This window comes from Trichoplusia ni, chromosome 2, assembly GCF_003590095.1.
Source record: "Trichoplusia ni isolate ovarian cell line Hi5 chromosome 2, tn1, whole genome shotgun sequence".
NCBI classification, from domain to species: domain Eukaryota; kingdom Metazoa; phylum Arthropoda; class Insecta; order Lepidoptera; family Noctuidae; genus Trichoplusia; species Trichoplusia ni.
Window position 1 is genome coordinate 14,779,724 of NC_039479.1, and position 26,838 is coordinate 14,806,561.

Sequence of the window (26,838 nt, forward strand, 5' to 3'; positions counted from 1 at the left end):
GACTCACAGGGAACTGACCTACGGGCATGCAGCCGAGTGCATTGACGCCGCTGCCGACGCACTTATCACTGGCATGCCTCTTAAAAGATAATGTTTAGAACATGCCCTATTCAACAGATGAATAACACATGTTTCATGTATTCATGTCTGTCTACCCAGAATTATACTTGAAGGTCAAAAGCACTGTATTCATCAAATTACAGTGTTCAACAAACTGTTTACAATGTCTACACGTAGTTTTTAATATCAGTTCTAGTCAAGGATATAAATAAACTTTACCAAAGCAAAATACCTTTTCACATATTTTTCCTCTATGTATGAAGAAAGTACGTCGTAACAGTGAAAAAAATCGTAGAAAAAAGAAATTAATTTATTACATAAATTCGCAACTTCAATCATTTTCGCGTAGCAGATTTTGCGTAGACATTCGTAGCAAAAACTTAATCGTCTACGTGCAAAACAGAAAACCATTTTATGTTCTAGCTAAATATCAGTAGATTTATTACATGTACATAAAATAGCCGGCCTGTAATATGAGACAAATAGCAACGATTCTATAGATACTATAGGTAAAACACTAGAAACGAAATATTTATCATGAAATACAAAAATATTAATCGTCAAATCGTCAACTTGACCGTAATTCGTGTGATCTAGCCAAGGCCCCGCCGGATGATAAGGCGTGTGTTTCACAATAGCAGAATTATTTGCGGCGGAGGGCCAACCGTCGCCTTGAGATGCGCGCACAAACAACTGTAGCGAACGACTCCGCTGAAATCTTATACAGTTACACGCACAAGTGATTCTAGTACACATGTATTCCTTGACGTAACATGCAATTTATCGGACATCCTGCGGCCGTACGAGAAATGTCAAGGTATAATTTTTGAGAATCATTTAAGGCGACAATACACCAGCTACTAAAGCCATTATAAATTACCTTCAAAGTGAATCAAAATAAAACTTTATTAAGGGTTGTGAAAGTCTTTTAATTACTAAAGAATTAGATATGAGTTTTAAATATGGTTTAATGAGATAAAAATAGAAGAGATATATATTAAAAGAGTGTACGTGACAAACAGTGTCGCGAAGGGCTTTCATCGACGATTGTACATGGTGCGCGCACGCAGCGTAGGTATGTGTAAGTGGGTCAATGGCGGCGCGTGACGCTGACGCGGCCCTTTGCGAGCCGTAGGGCCGTAGGGCTCGCCTTGAACCGTCCTACTAATACAGCTTGACTGTATTAATTTGCGCTCGATTTTCTGCTAAAAATAAAAATAAATTCGAGTCTAGGCCACCGTGGAAACAACATCCGCCATTTTTATTTTTGTCATTTTTCATTTACCTTGCTGCAGAATGTTGGAACCTTTGATAAACAATATTTAAAAATGTTAAGATTTCACTACACTAAGATCAGGAAGTAAATATTCTGATCAAAGTGTAAGTCACTTAAATTACTTGATTTGTAAGATTACATTCCCCACATCCATCCAACGAAGCACCTGGTGTACCTACATTAAAAGAACGATTACTATCATCTTTTCTAAATAAAGAAAAAATATTCCTAGAAAATGAAATTCATACGTATATATTGGGAAATCTCACTACCAATTCTGACTCTGAAATGTCACTCCATATTCATGGTTTTTAAATATTCATCATGGTTATATTATTGGCATGTTGCTAATTGCCTTGTAATTACAATTATTTATCAACGGCTAACATAAAAACAAATCGTAATTATTATAGGATTTATAGATACACATGAGCTTAATTACGAAGAAATTCGGCCCTATACTTACTTCTAATTAATTAAATAACGACTGCGGCGTTTTCCAGATCGTTCTTTCGCAACGTCCAATAATTTCGTGGCAAGGTTGAGCAAAAGTTATTCAAACTTGTTGTTGATTCAAACTATTATTGATTCTTATTACAATATAAGACTAGCTGATAATTAATCTATAAGACTTGTAAGCACTTGTTGTTTTTTTAAGTACTTACATTCTGACTTAATCCCAAAAAAACATTGAATACCCAAAAGGTATTCAAAATAGATTATGCATCGCGTTCGTTTTTTGCTAAGCTTTTTGACGTCTACGCGCTCGTTTCAATAAAATCTGTTAAGCAAATCTCATGTCAATTTTCGCAAACATACACTTTTTTCACGTCTGACCTCATACATACTAAATATTAATTCGCACGACAATTTGAATACGCGTATGGAATGAAATATTCAGGCGGGCTTAGGATGTGTTCCAACTGGTTTATTTTCCTGTGCCACTGCGGTAGATACCAGGAAATCGTGTTAAATGTCTGATAGTCACGGATTGAGCGTCCGAATTGAAGGTTTGTTAGAATGGGTATGATTGCAGTATAATAAAGTAGAGGGCATTGAGACTAGCGTCGTACCGGTAGTGTAGTTAAAGCAAGCACGCGCAAAGACGATTTGCATAAGGGCCGCTGTCAATGTTAACACCGGTGGGCAATGGACAGAAGGTCTCACCGACCTTCCGCCGCCAAACCGAGGCCCTTTGATTCGCCATGACGCCACTTAGCGCTCCGATAAATCATTGTGGAAGTAGCCTTATAGGTTTTCATACAAATAACATTTTTGCAAGTGAAATACTTAACGGGAATCAAGAATTTAGGAAGATGTGGATAAACCTCTGACAGTTTAAAACAATTGGGTTACAACAAGTGTTTTCTATACCTTGTCAATAAAGAAAATGTTAATAAAGAAAGAGATACTTATAACCTAACCAGACCCTGACAAGAAATAGACCAATTATATTTAGAAAATAAAAGTTTTAAACACAATCTACTTACTTTTCACGGCAAACAACGCAGTTAATTAAATGTTCGCAATCATTCAAATAATGGAGTTAAAATGTAAACACCAAGTAGACCATGGCATATAAGATATAAATATGTACGACATGGATGATCAAGGCGAACACTTATCATTAACAGATACCAAAGTATGTCCAAAGTTTCTAACACATTTCGGCGACAATTCTAGTACCTTCGAAGGCAAACGGAAATATGAATTTTTTTTTTAATCGTAACTGTTTTTATAAACGTAACATTTTAGGATACTTTTTAAATTAAATTAGGGGAAAATTCCATGACAAAAAGTCTAGCAGTTCTTTTTGTAAAGAACTTTGATAAACTCTACTTACAATTGAATCTAGGAATCAACCTAATTATCCATACTGAAATTAAAACCAGACTGATGTAACGATAGCTGAAAACATTTTCACAATTTGTAAGTTTATTGACTCTAATAACTATAACTGAAACCATTTATTTTTTGATGAAAATTATAATTTGTAAAGTTATGTTTCTAAAATCCGCCAAAATACTAATTTCTCGAAATGCGCTAACTATACAACAAAAAAATCCATAATATGTTTTCAGATAAAGAGCGTCCCTTCAATCAGTATCACAAATAGTAGAGTCACAAAGTACGTAATCATCTGTTAGTATTGGGGAGTTAAATAACCGGGTCATGTCCACGATATCCTGGCTGGACGTTCTGGACTTCGTTGGACGTCGTTCGTTCCATATTCGCGACTGCAAGGTTGTGTTACAACATTACGGAGTTACACGTGTCGTGCTCGGGCGCGACGACCTTTGCCGAACACTTCCGATTCGCATGCACAACAAAATGTACTTCGAATATTTTGAAAGCCGAAGGTGACCATCATACGGAAACTTAAAACGAGGCTGCGTAAAGATTAATTATTATATCTTAATTGTACCTCATTATAATATTTATTCTCCATTGTGCGTAATTGAATTTTAAAAAATGTAGAGTTTTCCTTTTTGTTTTATTCTTAATTTAAATCAAGACATTTGTTTCGTTTCGCATTTTTATTGTTTTGTTTGTAGTCAACTTTCAACCTTCACGACATGCGGTCGATCAGTCAAAATTAAAAATAACTTGGCCTTTTTATCGATTTAAACAGAATATTCTAGTAACTAGTGTCTGCGCTCAACTCATTGTACGTGTAACTTAAATTTTAGATTTATAAAAGGAAACCCTATTAGATGTTGCTGAATGTGAGAGTATTAATTTTATAAAGCAAGATATTTATTTTACAACCATTTATGAATGACTGCGTATGGATTTAGGTTACGGCTTGCTATTAAACTTGATATTCTATAAAAGATAAACATCATTAAAATATTATAACGAGATGTTGTCGCCATTTCGGCAACATTCAGTGTTGTATTTCTTTCAATATTATGGCGTTAGTGACGGTATTTTATTAAGTTCTATTTGAGGTCATGCAAAATCTCTTTGTTACCTGCCAGTAAACTTCAGTAAAGTAAAATATGCTGTAGTTATAAATTCAAAGTATATTATGACGAATTATGAAATTATTATCAAGGAGTTGGCACTTAGATGATATGGCAATTAACAGTACATTAGGCTACTTCTCGAGGCTACAAATTACTTAATTCTGAATCAGATGTGTATTTTATGCAGCGTAGTACGGAACCAGAACTAAGCGTTACATAATGTACCCAATTTTAATATTTTATAATATGGCGTCATCACATTATAGCATTCTTAAAATTTCATATGGCAAGTCAACCAAGAAGTCTAATCAAGAAAAACCTTTTTATACATATATGGTAAAGGAACATTTGGTATTAACGATTTATGTACTCCAACTTAGCACAAGAAATATGAATATCATTTAGCAATATTTAGTACAACTGTGTACTTTAGTATGTGTAACAAAAATACGCATGGAACGTGATTTTCTACGACAAAAGCTATCTCTAGTCTTTTGCAGAATGCAATACAAATTAAATATCCAGTAGGTAGAAATCTTTTACAATTTTAGTGAAAATAAACATGACAGTGTCTCGACCGAACATAATAAATTCATACTTCATGCATGTGTTTGGGCTCTGGAACTAGTAAACTTCTTATACAACCCGCCATTTTTATTACCGCCAACGAATTCTCAAAACGCTGAATATTTATCAGCCATTAATTTCCGAACTAACTACAAAAACGTTTCTCGCATTCCTCCAGCGAGCGTATTGGCCATGCGGCCTGTGGGGGTCTGCCAATGTCAAGTTGCCGAGTCGCGCATTCTAAACACTTGGTTCACAAACTAACGGGACAGTCCACTAAATATTTGGACTGTGGAACCTACTGGTTCTGCACTACGTGATCCAGTTATACGGCTACTGTGTCGACATGAAATCAGCAATTGAAAACATCGTGCCCTCTCTACAACATCGCCTATTTGTCAACCGATTTACATACACCGACAAATGGTAACAATATTACGCGTTAACCAAATACGAGGTTTAGGAAACATAATTGTCCCTGAATACATACGTTTAAAAATATTCACCCATTTTTTGTGTGTTATCATGTTGTGCAATACCACTTTGTTGTCAATACAAAAAACTTTAATCTGAACTAAAGGGACAAAATCCTTCAACGCATCAATTAAGGAAAATTCAAAGCAAACAACTATTTATCATCAAATTAATCAGCATTGCGGTCAACTGCTATACACTTGAAGCCCTTCACCAACACATGCACTGCGCGTGCGTACACAGTGGCTCACTCACACAGGTAGGGCAAGCGCAGAATCGACACAAACAATATCTATGTCCGTGTGTAGGTTAACACACACGGACGTGAGTCGAAGACTTTGTTTTGCTGTTGAGATTCGCGCGTGCAGTTGCGCAAGCGCCGGTGGAGGCCATTGACTCGTGTGGCGGCCATGTTGGCGGCGCGGGCGCGGTAGTGGAGCGCGAATCCAGCGACTTCTGTTCCGCGGCATGTTGTAATCGTGTGTTTACGCCTCACCGACGCCGATGACGATCGTCACCATTTACTGGATACAACTCAGACTCTTCAGAAATGCACACAACATCGTAAACATAGAGACTCTGAAAGACTTCTAGATGGAAAAACATATTTAACAATACCTAAGCTTAAGTAAAGAAAAACTGAATTAAAAAGAGAATTTGGACTATGAAAACAGAATAAGAAGAAGAGTATAGAATTGTATTTAATTTATCATTTAGCCAGCAAACAAGTAGTATATCATTTTCTGGATGCTAGTTACCCATGGTGTTGTCACCTGGACTAATTGTTCTACTTACATTATTTAGAAAATCTTCATTATTCTCCTCTTAATTACAAACCCGGTAGGTATTACGGTAGGTATACACAATGTAGGTATTCACATTAAAGACTTTGCAATGACCTACATAAATATTTTTTCACTCAACGTGTGTCTTGTCGCATATCAAGACTGTGTCAATTCATTTTCAACCCCCGAAAACGCAAAATATCCATATTTTTCGAAATTTCCACCGCCGCTTACAGTGAGTCAAACATGTAATTTAATAATTTGAGTCGCATCGATTAAGCCGGTTTTCAAGGCGATTTGGACAACAACTACGGACAATCAACGATGGCTATTAGAAATAAAGGAAAACTCGATACAAATCGATTGACATATTAACCATTTAAGCATTCGAAAATATGGCATTTGTTCAAGCGAATGAGGAACTTATTTTACCCACTGTACATTGCGCAACTATATTCGCGAACAGATAACAAAGTAGGTAGGTATGTATAGCATTGCCCCTCCGTCCTCGCAGAATCCGGTCTCATGTTCCCTCTCGCTCACTCTCGCACTATCTGACTACCTCCGTCTCTTTAACACTATGACATAGATACCAGGCGAGTTGCGAAACAGCGCGGATTATATAGCAGGTGGATTGTGCCGTAAACGAGTTTAAATAACTGCTTTCACATGCCTTTCTGAATATATAAACACTTATCATGCCGTTTGTATATGCTAAACAATATATAGCATATAGTTAATGCAAATTTCAAAATCAGCTCTACCTTTTGACAGAGGTGCATTTAACTGCCATTTTTATGTGCCATTAAAGTTATAATTTATTTGTTTTTCAGTTTTAACATACATTATGTAGCACTAAATTAAAAATTATAATTTTAAACGTCGATAACATAACAAGAAACGCTATAAATTAAGTGTCATAATGTTTGAATCGAATTCTTGTTTGTACCAGGCGCACAGAATTCGGTTCACCAGCTCTAGTACTACCAAATTCTCAAGATAACGCTTGGAGACTGATAAATATCGCAACGTTTAGCCGAAGTGTTGACCACGTCGTTTTCTTATCAGCCTATTTATTTAAAGCCTACGCGCATCGGATTCGCATTGCAAATTGCGAATAGTGACTTCGGAGGCGGAGTCCGCGATACCCAATCTAAGGGCCAAGAGGACGCATGCGCCATGATGGTATAAAACACTGCTGTACCGATGCGTGCGTTTTGATTCCCATTTATTCGAGGCGACACGCCACCGATAGCCACCGATAAGATAAGGATAATCGATATTTTCGCGCGATTTGCCGCCAGCCAGCACGAAAGGTCACTCACGTTGCGAAATAATGTAGAGAACGCCATTGTTTGAACACACGAAACAAATACAAAACTGATAGCATCACGAAATAAAGCCAAATCATCAAACAAACGTATTTTGTTGTAGACAGGAAAATGTGACGATTGAGTGATTTCCTTTTGACCCACATACAAGTCGGTACGAACCTGTAGGACGCGTGCGTTGCGTAAAGTATAATGTATAAATTACAACACTTGTAGGTACCTAAGGCGTAAACACAAGTAGTTAATCAATTCAAATTTAAAGAGAAATTGTCTGGCCGATATGAAAAAAAATAAGATTTAAAAACATTTGCGTCTCTACTTTGCACGGTTAGAATAAGTTTTGAGTTGATTTTAGAACCTTAACCAAAACGTACTCAAACGTCATTTAATTCTACTGCTCAATTAAATCTCGTAGATAGCGGTATTATCGCTATCTACGAGATTTAATTGAGCAGCAACAACTACATCCACATCCAAAACCATTGACTATACCTACTAAACCCTCCTTAACATTTTTCACCTAGGACCGCAAAATTGTTTGTAATTGTAATGACAATCACAACTATGGCTAATAGAAGAACGCGAATCATGAATTATCAATGAACTCGGTTCCCTGAACCTATAATGCAAACCATTTCACATGTCTTAAGCCGCTGACATTGACAAGCTGCATTATAGATGAGGTAATCACGGTAAGTAGCGTGCAGGCCTAGACTGCGCTATTTCAGTTCATTGGGTACGAGGTTAATTTCATATAATGCTATATATTTTAAGTATCGTATGGTCTTTGTTTTGATTTTAGAATAATTGAATTTGCTACCTAGCCCGCGTATGCAAAATTTGTTGAACCTAATATCAATTGAGATGGCAAAATTTATCGCAGTATTGGCTCTACCTCAGTCACTTTGATGTTAAATCGCTGCACTGAAAATGTTTCTCGTTGTTTAACAGAAGACATTTTAAAAATAAGTGGACTTTAAAAAAATCTGCCACCTCTAAATTTGTTTTCAAATTACATACTTCGCAGGGTAGTGAGATAATAATATCGACTCCAGAATTATCAAAACAAGAGACGTAAAAGTGATGGTATATCTTACTTACAGACGAAATGATTTCATTCCATTACCAAGGAACTTGTTGAAACATTCAAATATTTAACTTTAAAAGCACAACTTAAGATCAGGTCTAAGTAGAGCCCCTAAATGCGTACCATCAACATATCGAGATCATTAGCGCTACCGAATAATTTACCATTTGTGGCCGAACTCGACTCGTGATTAATGACCGTGGTTACTTAACCGGGATTTGCGATATTTTTTGTTTACTCACAAACATATAATTGAGTGATTTATGAACTGAAACCATTACATTTGACACGGCTTGTTGCCGAAGTGTCGAAAGAAACCATCTTCCACAGATGCTTCAGTTTTGCCATCAACGTGTAGTCGAAATGCGGCCCGAAAATGGAATCTTAGCTCTACTTTTTCTGTACTTATTTTTAGGTCATAAAGAGTAAAGTTATCCAATTATTCCTATTTTTGTAAAATGGTATAACTCAAAACTCCTCAAAACCTGGTAATTATTTTAGTTCTAAAAACTACAAAGCATCAGGAAACCTACATAGAAGACTGTAATTTTTTTAAGGGATTCTTTAAAAGAAAGATTGATTGAGTGAGTGAATACTATAATTGTTTATTTTAAAGTAGTCTTGTAGTCTGAAAAAGTTACATTCGTCGTAAATAAAACATAATAACACATATTTCCTACGTTGACCTTAATAAATAAATGCAATTGTAGTTAAAAGAAGTGCCTCCTTAATAATGTATGGTTATTGTTCATTACAATAATGTGTGACCCACTAGATACTTACATTGTAGAAATTGTACCATTGCAATCTAAAAATAATAGTGGGCATTATAGACTGACAGTTGATGATCAATGGTCTGTAGATACCTACTAATCTGTAGTATCATTTATGCTTACTCTATTTTATATTAAAACCAATTTTAAAAAGGAAGAGCTTTTCAATTTGTCTGTATTTTTTATGTTTGTTGCCTTCGTTCGAATCTCGCATTGGATGAAACGATTATGTTCATTTTTTTTAAGAGGAAGAAAACTTATGTCATTTGGTCCTATCACAAAAATATTAAGTTCATGACAGTAATCGCAATCAGTTGATTGTTTTTTTTTTTGTTAAAATAATATTATTTAGTTTTAAATTAATTCGCTGAACTCTCGATCATTGAAACTCATTGCTTCTAAAGGTCTTGCTTTCTTTACTATAAAGTAATCGATAATATCTGCGAAATTTACCAAACTTCTGTCAGTATCTTTCTTAGGTCCTTTTGGTTTAACAAAATATGTCTTTGAACGTTTTAACATGAAAAAGCTTCAATATCCAAGTTCATACCTACTACTTCTTTGCAAGGCATCATATTTCTTCATTATTCAGCATTTAATTTGTAAAAATAAAAGCTACGTAAATGAAACCCATAGAAAATAAGTACACTCATAAAAAGGTGACAAATAAGGCTTATAAATAATCTCGGCCAATCTTGCGTGACGAGGTGGACGTAAGGTTTCTACCCAAATATAAGAAACGCACGTTTCCCTTACAAATATAAACAAATGCATACCTAAATGAATGATAAAGAAAATAAAATTACTGCGTATTGTGAAACTATTTTCGTAAATGAGGTACTGTTTAAAAAATCTTGGGTTGCGTAAGCAAAACAGTCCTAGATTCAACAATATTTTGTTTGTGAATTAGGTAGGTGCATGTTTATAACATGATATATTTGTTAAATTAGTTATTACCACATTCTCGTATTGATTATATACTAATTAAGCTACGATTTTCGAATTTTAAGTATCGAGCAGCTCCCTGATCCTTCTTCATCGTTTTCTTAGTTTTCTAGCTGTAAAAAAAAACAGCGGAACAAATTATAGCAGCATATTAAAGCAGGCATATTTTAATGCTTTCCCTTATCACCCATCATTATTATAGCTACTGAAAAATGACAAACATCCCCATCATTAGTGAGCCATATTCGATATTAGCTAAAACATAGTTAATGACTACAATGTCACTTTATCATAACTTTTAATCTATATTGTCAACGGTCATGTGTAAAATTATTTTTGAGGTTAGAATTATTGTCAGCCTGTAACTATGTCTGTAATTGTATAAAGCATAGCAAGTATACGATCGAACAACAAGATGCGAATTAAAAAAAACTTTAAGACAGCTTTTGTCCATAAATATTCAAATTGAATGACTTTTAAATCATCATCATCAGCCTTGTATGACCCACCGTTGGACATAGGCCAACTTACTTTCAAACTATCTTCTGTCATGATATCCTATTATTATACTGTTTGGTGTCCACTTTTAATATTCTATCTATCACTATCACACCTGTAGTTTTTAAGACTAAATCAATTGTTTGTAATCTATGCATTTGCTTGAAGACTTATAAAACTGTTATAATAAAGGGGATTATATGTAACTAAACAAATACAGATGTATAACAACCTTGTAATACATCGCATATTAATTCAGCATCGTTCCCAAGGTGTACAAACATCGTTAAACGTAATAACTCCTTACCTATAAAGCAACACGGCTTAACTCTCTACATGTGGAACCGATAAACTTTTATATTATAACGAGAGTATCCATTTGAATTTATAAAATGTAAATATTGGTTTATTTTTGTAGCACTATTAAAAAAATCTTCAATAATATTGACAGACAAATTACATTATTTAAACGTGAAAATTACACCGATAGCAAATGATTGGCGTTTCAGTACGTTTCAGAATTCTAACATTAGCCAATAAGTGTTCTTCTTTTTAAAATTTAATTTTCAATATACAATACGAAAATTACAGCCCGTTATCGGATTCTGTGTCACTTAGCGAATCGCATCATAGTGCATTGCGTCGTAGTTATAATTATTCGCCCTTATAAGGCCATCAACGTCTTCCCTCAGTCTAATAGCTCGGATTTGGTTAAAACGAGTTGCAAGAGATATAATGATAATTTTATTTTCATTTGGATAGGTACGATTTACTTTCCGGGTATTAACTTACCTGTAGAGGCTCCTCAATTCACTTTGTCTTAAGATATTTAACCATGCAATGTAAATTACACATTTTTTGTTTTCCAATAAGAATGGCCTTAAACTTTGTAAGTTTTTTGGATGAGGTTATCAAAGAGATCTACCTGTTGACCGGATTCGGACCGTAGCCTCTATTTACTTTTTAATTTTATTCGTAAATCACACACGAGTTGGCGGGAAATCTCAACGTCGTGGCATACGGAGAGTGAGTTTTTATCGCGTTTTTTCATCGTCTGTATACAAGCAGGTTGACAGAGACGAACTGAGAAAGAATCTTCGCTTCGCTCCACGTGTTTGTAAAAATACTAATGTAATTTTAAAACCACTAGCTGTAAAATAGATATTAATAAAAACAAATTCCAAAAAAATATTGAACAATAAAAGCCAACATTCGAATTTTTAATTGGCATACTTAATCGCACAGCAAATCGCGGTGGACGCAGTAGCTTTCATATAAAAACATGTAAAATTTTTGTCGCTAACGTTAATTAAACCGTAGGTATTATAATTTCAGCGGTATCACGATCACGAATCCGCCCCGCGGTTCTGTTGAGTTATTTAATAGTGTTTTTTGTGCGGTGGCGGGCGATTGCGCTCTGCCACCCTCGGGCTTCGCGCAAAAAACCCTCTGCTTCACAAATACTTAGAATGTTGTTTTGTAGGAGTGCGGGGCGCGGGCGCGGAGCCCGAGGGGCGCGCGAGATCGCTATCGCACGCACCCAATGCACGCACTATCCTAAAGCTAGCCGCTTAATTGTTATGTATGACGCGAAGCCTAAATAAAAATTCGCCCTCATAGTTTGACTAAAATCTTTTCGGGAATCATTTGACAGAAATTGAAAGTCAAATTATAATTAAATATCATCGAGGGCTCTAGCGCAATAACTTTACAATGAAGGCAGTTGATGGGATCTTTACAAACAAACCTAACGACGAAGTGCCGCATCATCTTCACTTAAACTCGGCATTCGAGTCGCGACAAACTTTGTTGTCAATGGTCGTCGACATCTCGTGATATAATTCGTAGCTAGAAGCATTTAGACATGTTATGTAAACGTTACATCAGTGTCCACATGCTACTATTCAACATTCACACAGGCCAGGGAGCCAAATAACATAAAATTCACATAAACAACTCACACACACAGCAGACAACACGACAGGTGGGTGCACAGCAACCTGTTCTCCTTTCCCCAAAATGACGGCAAAAACTCTCACTAACCCTTTGGATCACAAATTAAAGATGTCTCTCCTGCTCCGCCATATTTTTGACATATCTAGTAAATTGGAAACCTTCAGATCGTACATAATAACTTATTAATAACGATAAATTAGCAACATGTTGTCCTAATTCTTAGACTGGTTTGAAAAGATGCTAGACCGCAGATTTAGCATAGTCGTAACGGCCGGGAACCTACTTCACTCTTTGCTTAAGTTTTAAAACAAAATAGCGCAATGTACCCGTTGGATACGTAAATTTTACAATTCTAACTTTATCCACCGGAAGTGAGAAGACCATCAGTCTACGGAAGTGTCACCCTTGGCCGCTAATGCTCCCCTTTGGCATTGTCGAGGATTTGTTAATATATTATTTTATACGTTAATTTTTTACTTTTTTGGAGAAGTTCGTTAGCCATTTGCAACATTTTTTACTTGCGTACATTTTATCCTTGACGTTTTTCGTGTTGTTAGGGGTTGCTGCACAAAAATGCGTATTGGTGCGTGTGCGTGCCGCGAGAAGCTAACAGGGGGAGCTCATTAAGGTAAAAAGCCGAGTGCAAACGGCGACTAATGGCGAATTACACGAAGGGGAGCAATAGCCGACGACGCAAGGTTTCGGCCAGCGTTACTGTTTCCTAACTAAACACATTACTAATACGATATAACCTGATTAATATATCATCCTGATTGGATATTTCAATTCAATTATCTAACGTACTGCATTCAGAGTTAAAATACTGAACATTTTTGGCAAAAAAGAAGTGCTAACATTATGCACTATTGAACCTACTAAAAACGATAAAGAATAAAGCTACAACTATTTCTTTATTAAAATATTCGTCAATAACGCAAACTGCAATCGTCACCAAGAATCACCAAAACCTGGTATACCTATACTACCAGATTGTCGATAACTTTCAGCCTTACAGGATCCTTTATTCCGAATAACACTTATGAAAACATTATACTTAAAAACTAGAGTTTACTTGTAATTAAACAATGATGATCAATATTCAACAATACCAACATAGAATCGCTCATCAAATCATGACCTACACAAAGATAAGTCAGATCATTTGTTTGTCAAAGTCGAAAGCCGAATCCAAAATGCATGATGCGCGCGAAGTGTCCGTTTGTCAGCAACAGCCAGGGTGCAGCGACTAGACAGGAGTGGCGGCGGAGCGCGGGGGCGGAGGGCTATCAGCATTTCGGCGCGTCCGCGCTCGCCTCTCCCTCCCGCAGCCCGCGCCCGCGCCCGCACCGCGCCGAATTCGCCCTGCACTACCCGCCACGCTCCCCTCCAACACAGCCTAACCTTGAAAATAGTTTTTACCGGCTCGAGGGTATTCACCCCGAACCCAAATTCCGGGGAACGTTACACACTGGTGCCGTTCTCTCCGCTCCATCCATTCTCTTATAGGAATCACACTGCTTTCCAACAAATCGCATAGTGTGCGTTCCTTGCAGTGAGTTTACGCAGACCGCGGCAGGCAAAGGATATTTGACTATGTAGTTTTTTAGGTAAGTCGTGAGCTCGCTGCTTGTTGGCGGGATTTGTTTGTGACTCGTTGTAGGTACCTTTTATTCGTCTAAGGAATTTTGATGCGATCAAAATAGCCAATAATATTTTGTTATGGCGATGGTAGAGTTTCTAAATTTAATAATGCTTTTGATTAAATCTAAGAGTGTAGGTCAGGAAAAGTAGTAAGTTTTATGATTTGAGCTGATATAGCATTTGCGGTTCTGACTAAGTATTATAATAAGTATAGTTTTACTTATGTTTGCTTTCAAAATGATGATGATTTTGTATTCAACATCTCTACCATTGCATCTTTCTTATTGCTAATAGGCTCCTATGAGCCCAAAGTAACTAATACTAAATATGGAAATCATAAACACACAGTTTCTAAGAACGTTGCCTGTTTATAGCAAAATATTATTTAATATCAAACTTACAAGAGCCTTAAAATTAATACAGCATAAAATTGCCCCAAATGAAAACACGTAGGCGTGGACAGTATAAAATTCATCCGCGGCGAATGAAATAAGAAAACGTAGGGTCACTATTTACCTGCAACGATGCAACTTGTACAAGAGAAGTAAAAAAGACGATCGGCTTACATAGCGAGGGAAGGGTAGCGTGCTAGCGGCAAAAAAAGTACAAAACAAGCTCTCCGGCCGCCTACGCGGGCCGCGGGCCGCGAGCCGCGCGCCTCGCCCGGTGCCGCCCTCCGCGCCTCATTATAAAATGCAAGCCGTATATGTACCTACTTATTTAGATTAAACTAATAGGCATCTGTTTTGTTCACCGTCAATTGCCTGTACTTACTGCTGGCAGAGCCTTACACGTGGCCAATTCATGTGCATTGTTAAGTAATTGCGTCTCTACAATAAGATACAAATTTCCTTCGATAAAATACAAATGGGCCTTGGTTTTCAGCGGGTATTTTTTTACAGTCCAGAGTGTGAGTAGAAATCACGAATATCTGGGTACTTTTTTAGCAGTGATTTTATATATCTACCTACATTACTTTAATGTAGAGTTCAGACAGTAATAATTCTACAATGTGTATCTTCAGTAGTTAAATAGTTTTGTTATTTTTTCAGATTTTTTATAAGGGATCATCTATCATTATCACGGAATCATTTAAAATCCTCTAAATTTAATTTGGTTGCGCAAAGTGGCGCATAGCCATTGAGATTTAGAGAACATCGGTTTAATATCGTGCACGTGCATTTGCGTATTCACATCGCCCTATTGTCATGTAGAGTACAAACAAATATATATCGCGATGCGGGTTGTGGTTTTCTACGCATCATACAATAGACGGCAATACGTAATTTTACCGAAACACTAAGCAGAAAGTTATCTGTATTTTGACCTGTATTGATAAAACAAGAGTTCGTTAATGTCCTAAAAGTGCTTGACGGTACTGTTGAATCTTCAATTGATCAAGAGAATCAATGAATTGAACAGTTTACTACTTAGTCAGCCTTTAAAATGAATGGCCAGCAAAGATTCAAAGTCGAGTTCTTTTATCAAAACATAGAGTCATGAGTCGGCAATCAAGCATCAACCCTCACTGCACAATGCACATTTTGATTGGTGGCCAGCTGCCCATAGCGGCAAAAAACAGCTTTCTAAATTACTATCAAGCGCGCTTGTATCTAGTGTACACCCGCCTTGCTTAAGATCATAATCGGCACCCAAAACCATACTTCCGTGTAAAATATACGTTGGCAACGTCGTGAAATAACGAACTCCGTTTTAACCGTTTTCAATGTTGTAATTGACGCAAGATGGAAGCGAATAAGAATCTAACCAGATATAGGTTTTGACGTATTTTAAGATTTCTGTAAAGATATTTTTGAGTTATCCATCTGTTATTAAAATTTATCCTGTTTACCTACGTTTCTTCAAGTTTAAACTTTGCCTAGTAGAGACTAATTACTTGTATGCCTGTATAAAGCTAGACAGCTCTATCTATCTAAAAATGGTGCTTTTGAGCTATTTTTTTCTTAAACTGTAAAGATAAATAGCCAAGCCAGACCAGTTGCCATACCACAGACCGTGCCATACCCGTACAGCCAATACCTACCATAATACGTGTCTATCTACTAACTACAATTTAGTTTTAGATAAAAGCTGCGAGCGACTCGTCGGCTACGTTGCGGCGAAGCTTGAGATAAGGAACTGTTTACACTGCTTGAGTCAATGTCCTCCTCCTGTTTACACACAAGGAAAACCTTGGAGCCGTCCACTACGAACAATATTCCACGGCTTCTTCCGCGTTCAAAGCGAAGTGAGTTCGTTGATCTATCATTGCCATTGATCGGACATTAAACGTTCTGTGCTGCTTTTATAAATACGCAATTACTATTACAATTACAAATGGTAAGGCTATATGACATTAGGTCGCCATTAACAATGCGGCGTCTAAATATCGCCGATTACATCGGTATTGAAGGGCAGACTATGTTTATAGAACAATTTTGTAATGAAGATAATTATAATGGATTCGTATATCGAACAAAGAATGGAAGGACTAGGTACGACTAATTACTTTCATTGTCCGTTTCTCAAGTAACTTCAAAAAATAAAAATTCGTAAAATAATGACATAACTTGATTACTCTGAAATATGTAGTCAATATTGAAATGATTTTTGAGAATACAATCCTAGTCTTTATGATATTTAGGTATAATTTGTAGACGAAATAACTAACATTACTATGTGAATGGAATCTAAACCTAAGTAACCATCACAAAAACAAGACTACTCCATAGTAGAGCATGATCTGTGTTCTCATGCGCCCCTAGCGACTGACTCGTAAATAAATTGAGCCTGCATTAGTGGCAATTGTTCGCTATTGCCGCCGCCGACGCCGAATGCACCTTCCTCGCTTGCAGACGTCACTAAAAATTATGGGATCGAATAAAATTGGAACACGTCATCGTTAGGTTATCATATCATACACTTACTTTGTGAAATGGACTTAAAATGGCTGTATTACCACTTCATTATCTGAATTTAACTGCAAATTACACTTTTGAACTTTGATTTTATGTAAATATGTAGGTACAATCTCTAATCTTCCTGAACACAGATCGCATTTTATGTGTCCGTGTCCCATGGCTGCATTGCATGTTTATTACTTGCTAAAAACTAAATAATAGCATGTGGATTTGTACAAAATAACTGTGCTTTTATTATGCACACCGTATTAATTAACGAAGCAGATGAAAGAGATTGGCATTAATTACAAAAACAGTAATAGAAGAATATTGTGTATATTAGCGTGTTGTTCGTAGATAAGCCTCCACCCAGACCACTTTGAAGTTGCAGACTATACAATCTCACGAAACATATCAATTCTTTTAGTTTTCACGTTTTCACCAAATATTCTTAACACGACTTATATTTGTGTTTATACTTTGACTACAATTCACATGAATCGTTTCATCAAAAACTTGTCAGAGAAATGCAGTCTGCAAAATTCGTAAGTCATTGTTTAGTATAACGTGTTCATTTTTTTGATACTCCCACTGGGCCCAGTGAACATAGTCAAAATGATAGGCTGGTGCAAAAAAAGTCCAATTCTTTGGAAAGAAATCGCAGATACTGGCCATTAACTTTTTTAGTAAATAAAAAACATTTGAGATATAACGGGACCGGCTAAATTATTGCGTATAATCTTCTGCCTTTGTTTTTTGATTTCGAATTTCGAAAAAAGTTGAGTTCCCACAGTATTTTATGATTTGACTCTGGAAATGTTTTTGCTGAGTGCCTAATTATGTACTTATTATCTTTGTGCTACCTCAAACGCAAACAGCTGGCTAAGTTAATTTCTCCTCAACAGTAATTCTGGCATAGACATGTCTATTAGACTCTGGTATATGAAGTGCAGTTTCTCATCAGAAGTGAAGGTTAGAATGCCTAGAACTCCGCACAGATTAATTTAGGTAGTTACTATACAATGTTAGTTATAAGCAAAAAGTGAGCTTTAAGGCAGTTATACGCAAATTAAAATAAATATTGTGAATAGAATCCACGGATCCCACGGAGTTGCACAAAGAATGCGCAAGTCACAGCACCTGTGCCCCCACGGTTTGATCAAAAGGACAGATCTAATATCAAAAGACGACAAGTGCCATTCCAATACGATATCAAAGACAAAAAAAACGTTTACGTATCATAAGTCGAATGAAATAAAATTTAATATAACGAGCAAAAAGACAGATCTATTACAGTTACCGAACGAAGGGTAGGGAAGGGATGCCATGTCTTTTTAAATAAAAAAAAATGATAGTAAATTAGAATAAATCAATAGGTAGGTACGGAAGAGTCATAAGTCCCCAATTAACATTAAATACAAATAAAGTGAGGGATGGGATAAGGTTGTCTAGGCACGCAACTGCAGATAACTTCGCAAACCATTCATTAGAAAGATGCGACACTTCGGCAAAATAAATTAAGTTTAATGCTTGTTTTCAAACAACGCAGGAAAAGATACCTTCTCAAAAACAAGAATTCAAATCAACGTCGAACGTCATTTTGAAACTGGGACGTGTTTCCTTTATGTTAGGCGAATAAACTTTATTAGGAAAGTGGGATAAAGGTTTGATACAAAAAAAAACTACAATGTAAAAGGTCGCCCTGTGTCGTTCCACAAAAACCATCGCGTTATCGTAGACCTCTACTCATTTGTATTTTTTTTATTTTGATATAAGTGTGAGGGCAGGTAGATGAGACTCGCAAACATTGTGTATTTTCTATTATGATAGTAGTGCCTGCCAGAGGTGAGTTGTGTTTACATTTGATTAACCACGAATATAAAATTGAATATTCATTCTCATTTGCAAAAAACGTAAGTAGTTTAAAAAAATATTGACTCTCAGATTATGTGACCTGGTTCAGTAATAAAATTAGCAGTAACCATTGATAAAATTGGTTCATACTACATTTAGTACTACTACACCTACTATCATCGGTGAATCCATACACATGTAATATTTTGCCTATACACACAAACAAAAAAAAAGTGCGACCAGTATTTAAAATGAATTTCATTATTAAGATCAAGTACCAACAATTTTTTAAATATTCCTTGGTACTGATTCATACGTATATAAAAAAAAACACAACATTGATACAGTATCACTACTAACGCCATCTAGGTGTTGAATAAGCAATAAACTATAGGTTATTTTGTATTTATAATAATAAAATACAATCTTAGTTTGGTTTTTGTGAACCTGAGTTTGGTAACAAGTTAGATAAACAATGTAAAATACGAGCCCATAGTAATATCGTTTAATGCATAGTAAATATTGTTTAGAACGTAAATTGGACCATATAAACTGTCGAACTGACATGATGACAATCTGACAGCTGGCTGACAACAGTGACAGATTGACAGTGATAACAGCAGCGGCTACCGATTCGATTACTGTGCGAGTCATTGAAGCGGCTGATTGAAAGTGTTGAAACTCGAACAATTGTATTAATCGTAAACTATCATTCTTACAATACAATTCGAAAAAACTCCTAAAACGAAGCTAAATTCCCTCTCAGAACCTGACATAATACTAGCAATGGAATTAACTAATAAGGTATATTTTGTGCCACTTATTTTAATTACGTATTCTTAACGTTTACTTAAAGTTCACATTCTGAAGCAATATTGTACAGAATTTTCCAGAATTGAAAAATGATAGGCTACTGCGCGCTGCGCTCGGAAAAGAGGTTGATAAAGTCCCCGTATGGGTGATGCGGCAAGCCGGTAGATACCTACCGGAGTTCCAGGCAGTCAGGGCCCAACACGACTTCTTCACAGTGTGCAGGACGCCTGAATTGGCATGTGAAGTGACCCTACAGCCACTAAGAAGATATCCACACTTAGATGCATCCATCATCTTCAGTGACATTCTAGTTATTCCACAAGCTCTTGGGATGACTGTAGAAATGCACCCTGGTTTAGTAAGTGTCACGTAATACATCAATAAATATTATTAAAATTTTATCAAAAAAATAAATGAATACATGTGATCAGTATGTCTAAGTAAAACACAAATTTTCAGGGCCCCGTGTTTCCTAGTCCTTTGAAAGATCCATCTGAAATAGATCAGTTGCAGCAAGAAGGTGCTGTTTCAAGACTTACTTATGTTGGTGATGCTATAACTCTAACAAGACACAAAATTGAAGGCAAAGTGCCTTTGATTGGTTTCACCGGAGCGCCAGTTAGTAAAAACCTCATTTCTAAATTCAAAGCAAGCAAAATAAAATGTAAACATTTAAAAGTGTCTGGCATCTCTAAAAAATGATTTAATCATTTCAGTTCACACTAATGGGTTACATGATAGAAGGAGGTGGTAGTAAAACTATGTCCAAGACTAAGGAATGGATTGAAAAATACCCTAAGGATGTCCACAAACTACTAAAAATATTGACAAATGTCATTATTGATTATCTTCTAATGCAGGTAAGGATTCTACAAAGCTATGTAAGGGTAATATTCAAATGTGAAGCAAGATTTCAATGAAAATAATTTAGTATGATGTAATCAATTCAAAGTTTTAATTTTTTGTTTTTGATAGATAAGTTTTATCAGTCAATACAGGGTTTAGATATTGGTTTAAGTAGAATATAGCAGTGTAGTGTAGTGGACCATAGATTTTATAATTAGATACATTTAAGATATCATGATGATTTTGCAGATATTTTTATTGATTGCAATTTTTACTGATACAAAAATTATGTTAATTTAAAGTATCTCGATAAAAAATACTTATGTACCTATCGTATTTCACAGTTCCAGTTTGTCTTATTATGATACTGAAAACCTTTGAAAACCTTTAAGAGTATAACTGGGGGAAACATTTGAATGGTATCTTTAAAATTGACATCAAATTACAGATAAATATTTCTCATATAAAACAAACAATGATGTCAAAGTCTTTAGAACATGTTTTATAAAATATGGCTTATTTATTCAAGTGGTAATTTATTAAAAATTTGCAGGTTGAAAGTGGTGCTCAATTGTTGCAAGTTTTTGAATCAAGTGCTGACCATCTTACAAGGGAGCAATTTATTGAATTCTCTGCACCTTATCTCAAAGACATTAGAATTGGCGTTAGACAAGGGATTGAAGCGAAATCTCTAGAACAAGTTCCTATGGTAAGAAGACATTTTATTTTTAAAGATGTTTGACAAGTAGAATTGTTTTAATCCATATAAAATAGCAACCTAACTATTATTTCTATAAATTCTCATTGCTCTTGTAATATTTTACTTACAGACAGTTTTTGCAAAAGGTGGTGGACATTCCCTGGATATTCAGGCCCACTTAGGCTATGAAACAATAGGAATAGACTGGACTGTTGATCCTATTCAAGCCAGAAAGGCTGTGGGTGAAAATATCACATTACAGGGCAATCTTGATCCACAAGACTTGTATAAGCAACCTGTAAGTATTGTTACATTACTTGTGATGAATATGAGCTTAAAACACATGACTTATTCTTTAAATGTTATTTCAGGAGGAAATTCGAAAGATGACAATAGAAATGGCGCGAAAGTTTGGCAAGCACAGATACATCTGCAACTTGGGACACGGAATAACTCCGCAAACTCCTCTGGAAAGTATGACAGCCTTCACAGAGGCCATTCATGAAGCTTTTTAATAAATATGTACATTTCTATGTATTTGTTGTTGTGTTGCATATTTTTTATATTGTGGTGAAAATATAATGAATGTTATGATATCAAAAATAAAGGAATGGGAATAAGGCAAACTGAAACTTTTTTAATTAATTACGTAACTATTTAATAAAATGAGTATCTATATTATTACATAGAATAAGTAGTCTTTGAATTCTGACTGGTGGCTGGAATATCCTCGTCGTGGCTCCCTACAGACTTCTTGACGTACTGAAACAATAATTCATACATTTACCCTATTTTGGCCAAACATATTTAAAGCTTTAATCAACAAATGACGGAATCTGTTTTCAATAATTAAAATTACAAATCGCAATGCTAAGTCATTATCCCTTAAAACATCACCAATAAATTAAAATCAGTCTATTTTAAAAGTAAAAAACTATTTTAATACACGATGTAAAAGTACCTATTAAGTAACTACGATGTAGATATAAACTTCTATTCGCGATTTTGTTAATTATACACCGGAAAGCACTAATAACCGAATAAAAACTAGTTTAATTCACGCACACGAAAACACAAGTTGCACGGGAAATCAATACTTTGCTATACACATCGCTCTTGCAAAACGCATGATATTTGCAGGGTTGCACTGCGCAAGTCATCGTACTGTTGGTTTGTTGTGAATTCAACTTATCCCGGCCGGCCGGCCAGTACCCGTACAGAGCTCAGAGCGGGATGACGCATGTTTAATCGGGAATTAAGTATTTAATCTCAAAGAATTATTTGTTTACCTTTTTAACAGGCAATTGAAACTACTCTGGGACAATTATTAATTATTTTAATGTCATGCCTTTTTGCTCTACTCAGTCTTGATGTGCAAACAAGCTTACGTGAGTAAGTTTAAACGAATTTCGTGTAGGTACACATTGGTAGGAAGTATGTTTGGTACCTAAGCTCAAGAATATGTGAAAGGGTAACAATGGAAGATAAGCTGCATTTGGAATATAAAGCGAAAGGGTTCCAGCCGGAATCAACGGCTTTTCTAGAACAGAGCACATCAAGATATGCAGTGATCGAACATCTATTGTGGGACAGATATCATGCTGATTGGGAACTTACTATAGTATGACAACAAGTAAAGCTCTACCTAACAGTATATTTATTTTTGCAATATCGAACAGTTTATGCGGCCGTTGAGCAGAACATTTATACTTACTGCAAATTTCAATGGTTTTAGAGACTCGATTGCTAAGTGTTTACCTCAGTTTCATGCAACTCATTCCAAGACCATTAAAATTGAGTGAGTTAAACAGTTCTAACTTTAAAGACATTTAAGTAATTATCAAATTCAGGCAAACACAAAAGTGCCAGTGCTTATCTTTTTGACATCTGATGGTAGCGAAGGTCGCGCGATCACAACCACGTACTGAATTAAAGAAGAAAACAATCGAGTCAGTATTTAGAACATGAGTTTTAACTATTATTGCAACTAAAGCAAAGGCTGATTTCATTTGAATGCAATTCCTACCATGAGAAATGACGCCGTAATCACTTCGCCAATGTAAGATAGAATCTTAGCTAGGTACTTTCACAGTGTAAATATACCAGAGCTTTTAATACGTGTATGAGTATCGGCTGATATCTTAAGGTAATACGGAAAAGTATAAAGTTGAATACCATTTCAAATCATGATATTGATACAGAGGCATGGCTAAGTAAATTCAGGAGTCCTCATAACTTAAACATAAATACAAAGCATCTTACCTGAGGGTTAACTTGTATTTGTTCGTCCATCTCTTGTATATACTGATGTAGTTTCGTACAGGCCGCCATTTGCTGTTCCAATACACACAATGTTTCTGGCGATGCGTACTTCTCGGGACTGTCCAAGAATACGACCATGCCATCCTTCTGATTTATCATCGCGTATATTTCTCCCTCTTCGATCTGTTAAAACAAGTAGATATTCAGTTATTTAATTTTAGGACTTAAACAGTATAGTAGTAGAATAAGTTCAGAATCACATCTGTAGAAGTGTAGGACACTGTTTTTTATTTTCCCATTACTTTATTACTTTCGCCAAGTTTTCGAGTGCGCCACCTAAACAAGGGCCATACAATTTGCGACTCCAGGAATCGAGTGATTTGTACCTAAAGGAAGATGTATAATATATTACTATATGTTCGAAGTTTCCCATACCATGTTAAGAATGTAACTTTCTGCTTGCGTCGGACCGGGCAGCTGCACTCGTGCTGCTACGTCACTTAACGATAATGTTAAGAATGTCTTGGTCAACCTTTGTATATTCTTTTTGTACATTGAGCTTAAAACCTATAAAAATAGACCAAATTAGTATAAAATACAAAAACTAAATTATCCCTTAAAATCTTTGAAAGAACTTCTGTTTATTAATGGTTTTTATGTATCATAAAAATTATTAGCTGAGTTATTGCAGGACAGTTATTCCTCATATTTTTACAGCATGTAAGTAGATTGTCTATTGAAAATAGCTAATTTAAAAGAGTTGATTAATTCTTTAATCTATACTGAAATCCTCTAAAATAGTTAGAACCTTGTGTAGTTAGACTACACAAGTTACCTTACCTGATTAACTAATCCCATGTTTTTATCTCTGATAAATGTTTCCCGATGCTTTATGGCTGCATGCTGAGAAGTTGCCAGTTCATGGTAAGCCACTGACAATGGCTTCAGGAAACGGCACACCACTTGTGATGTATATTTCGGCATGGGTAAAATCTGTAAAAGGCATCATAAATGCAATTTTTAGTAGAAGTCACAGGACATCTAACTCAATCTTATCTTTTCAGAATATGATAATAATGAAACTGTTTCTTGTTGTAACAAAACAATAGGCATTAAATTCCTATGCACAATTTAAGAAGGCACCAAATTATTTATCTTACCTTGCCATGTAGAATAAATGACACTAATATGTATTTCTTATAAGCTTCCAACATGATGTGGGAGACAACCATAGCTGGAACAGTGACTACAACTTCAAAGAAATATAGGGCTCTGTCATAGTTCTTCATGGCTGTGTAGATCATGCCTCCATAGTAGTAATATAGAAGGAAATGCTTAGAATCATTGTTGCCGCCCAACTGAAACAAGGTGAATCTTTTTAACATGTTAAATAACAAATCTTACTAAATGAGTATTGGAGACCAAGAAGGTATTAAGACTTTTTATCTTCATGCATTTTATAAATGACTCACAAAGTATAAAAAAGATCCTCCTATCTCGACTTATTAAATACAAGGTATTGATAACATAAAAATGTGTAGTGCATAGTAGCTTGTTAAACTGCATGCATTACATTGGATTAGTATTAAATATTGTCTATAAAGAAACAAATTTATTTTTCTATCACCTCAGAACTTATTCCTGTGACGTCAGTCTCCAAAAACTCCAGTGCTGGTTTCATACATTTTGAAAGCAGGCAAAGTTGACAAATATCAGCATGGATTGAAGTCAGCTGCGAATCAAATAACTGGATCTTTCTGATTGCTTTCTTTAGTATCTCTATACCTCTGATAGGTTGTTTAATTTCTACAAGGTAGTTTGTTAAGATGTGACATAGTTCAGCATCTGAAAAATAATGCACAAAATATTATTCAGTAAATGTAGGTAGGTAGTAGTAGGTATATTACTTGCTATAACTTAATATTTTGTGAATTTCAAAATCATGCTCATAGTAATGAGTTCTAAGTACTCAACTCTGAACTCATTTTCTTTTTATTTATTGTACATGGATTCTAGTATATTTTTGCAGTAACTAAAATAATGTTAACAACTTACAAAGCTCTGGTGAGAACCTAACTTGTTCTCCGTTACAGTTTGTTATGAAGTCATGGATTTGCTTGAACATAGTAGACTTGTCCACATCGGCACTCTGTAAAATTTGATATTACAGTTGTTTATAAACAGGTTCATAATTAGAATTTACATAATTCTTAAAAAAAGGGTAACAAGGGTAAAATAAGTTTTAAATTTCAAAATAAATTTCCCCTCTTAAAACAGTTAGCAGTTTTGTTGTTATTGTGAAGTTTCAAGCTTACCTGTTGCAACGAAAATTTAGCAACTAGGACTGCCAACACGCCTAGAGAGTGTTGCTGGATATCAAGTGTCTCAAGAACTGTCGGAAGGTGAGCACTGTTCCTTTGTAAGACCTCATCAGACTTGCCTATTACTTCACATAATTCACGAAACGAACCTGCAATATTTGTCGATATGAAAGTAAATAATTAAAAACTTTATAAATATTAAAATATTGTAAAAGGAAAATACAAACTGAAACAATAAGATTTATACCTGATGCCGACATAGTCCTAACATTTTCAACAAACTGCTCCAGCGGTGAAGCCATCTTAAATAAAGGTTATTACAATCTTACAAATTGGAAAATCAATATTGATATGGCTTTATCATATATTATTATTTGGTAAACCTTTTTCAACACCGCAGCAATGTGCAAAAATGCAAAATACCTTTTCTGACAGATAATGAATCCGCGAATCTTGTCAAAATGGAATTTGACAGCACACGCTCATCCACAGAGTCAGTTGGAATAAATCGTAGGCATTGAATATTTTTTGGAAGAATTATGGAGAAGAATACATGGAGCCTGAAAATGGGCACTCGTGTTTGTCTGTGCGTTTGTGTGCGATGAACTGAGTAACAGCTTTTTCGAATTTATTGCGGTATTCTCTGATGTATCGGGCAAGCTTTACTTAACGTTTATTTTATGCCCACTGTGTTATAGCAAAAATGCTACTTCAGAGAACGTCAAAATACTACCCAAACTTTTGAGTGGTCCCAATTTTGGTAACTTGGGTCCATCCAGT

The 26,838-nt window shown here is 35.5% G+C and overlaps 2 protein-coding genes across 2 annotated transcripts; one reads left to right on the top strand and one right to left on the bottom strand.

The window, feature by feature from the left end:
• Positions 1–19,711: 19,711 nt before the first annotated feature.
• Positions 19,712–22,101, top strand: LOC113508348 (uroporphyrinogen decarboxylase). The gene is made up of 7 exons (XM_026891325.1): positions 19,712–19,920; positions 20,000–20,287; positions 20,389–20,547; positions 20,646–20,789; positions 21,329–21,484; positions 21,606–21,773; positions 21,847–22,101. The coding sequence occupies exons 1-7, from the start codon at positions 19,903–19,905 to the stop codon at positions 21,988–21,990; spliced, it is 1,077 nt and encodes a 358-aa protein (XP_026747126.1). The 5' UTR covers positions 19,712–19,902; the 3' UTR covers positions 21,991–22,101.
• Positions 22,102–22,116: 15 nt separating this feature from the next.
• On the bottom strand, positions 22,117–26,463 carry LOC113508347 (COP9 signalosome complex subunit 3). The gene is made up of 10 exons (XM_026891324.1): positions 26,442–26,463; positions 26,306–26,360; positions 26,053–26,207; positions 25,793–25,886; positions 25,365–25,582; positions 24,898–25,095; positions 24,578–24,730; positions 24,173–24,304; positions 23,738–23,920; positions 22,117–22,237 (listed from the first exon to the last, which is right to left on the bottom strand). The coding sequence occupies exons 2-10, from the start codon at positions 26,358–26,360 to the stop codon at positions 22,157–22,159; spliced, it is 1,269 nt and encodes a 422-aa protein (XP_026747125.1). The 5' UTR covers positions 26,442–26,463; the 3' UTR covers positions 22,117–22,156.
• Positions 26,464–26,838: the final 375 nt, after the last annotated feature.

Bases quoted from the DNA above. Each gene is read 5' to 3' on its own strand.
- LOC113508348 (XM_026891325.1), top strand. The intron at 21,485-21,605 runs GTAAGAAGACAT...TTTTACTTACAG, and splicing joins CTCTAGAACAAGTTCCTATG to ACAGTTTTTGCAAAAGGTGG. The intron at 21,774-21,846 runs GTAAGTATTGTT...ATGTTATTTCAG, and splicing joins AAGACTTGTATAAGCAACCT to GAGGAAATTCGAAAGATGAC.
- LOC113508347 (XM_026891324.1), bottom strand. From the start codon at position 26,360: ATGGCTTCACCGCTGGAGCAGTTTGTTGAAAATGTTAGGACTATGTCG. The intron at 25,096-25,364 runs GTGATAGAAAAA...ACCTTGTTTCAG, and splicing joins TCACAGGAATAAGTTCTGAG to TTGGGCGGCAACAATGATTC. The intron at 23,921-24,172 runs GTATGGGAAACT...TTGTTTTAACAG, and splicing joins AAAGTTACATTCTTAACATG to ATCGAAGAGGGAGAAATATA.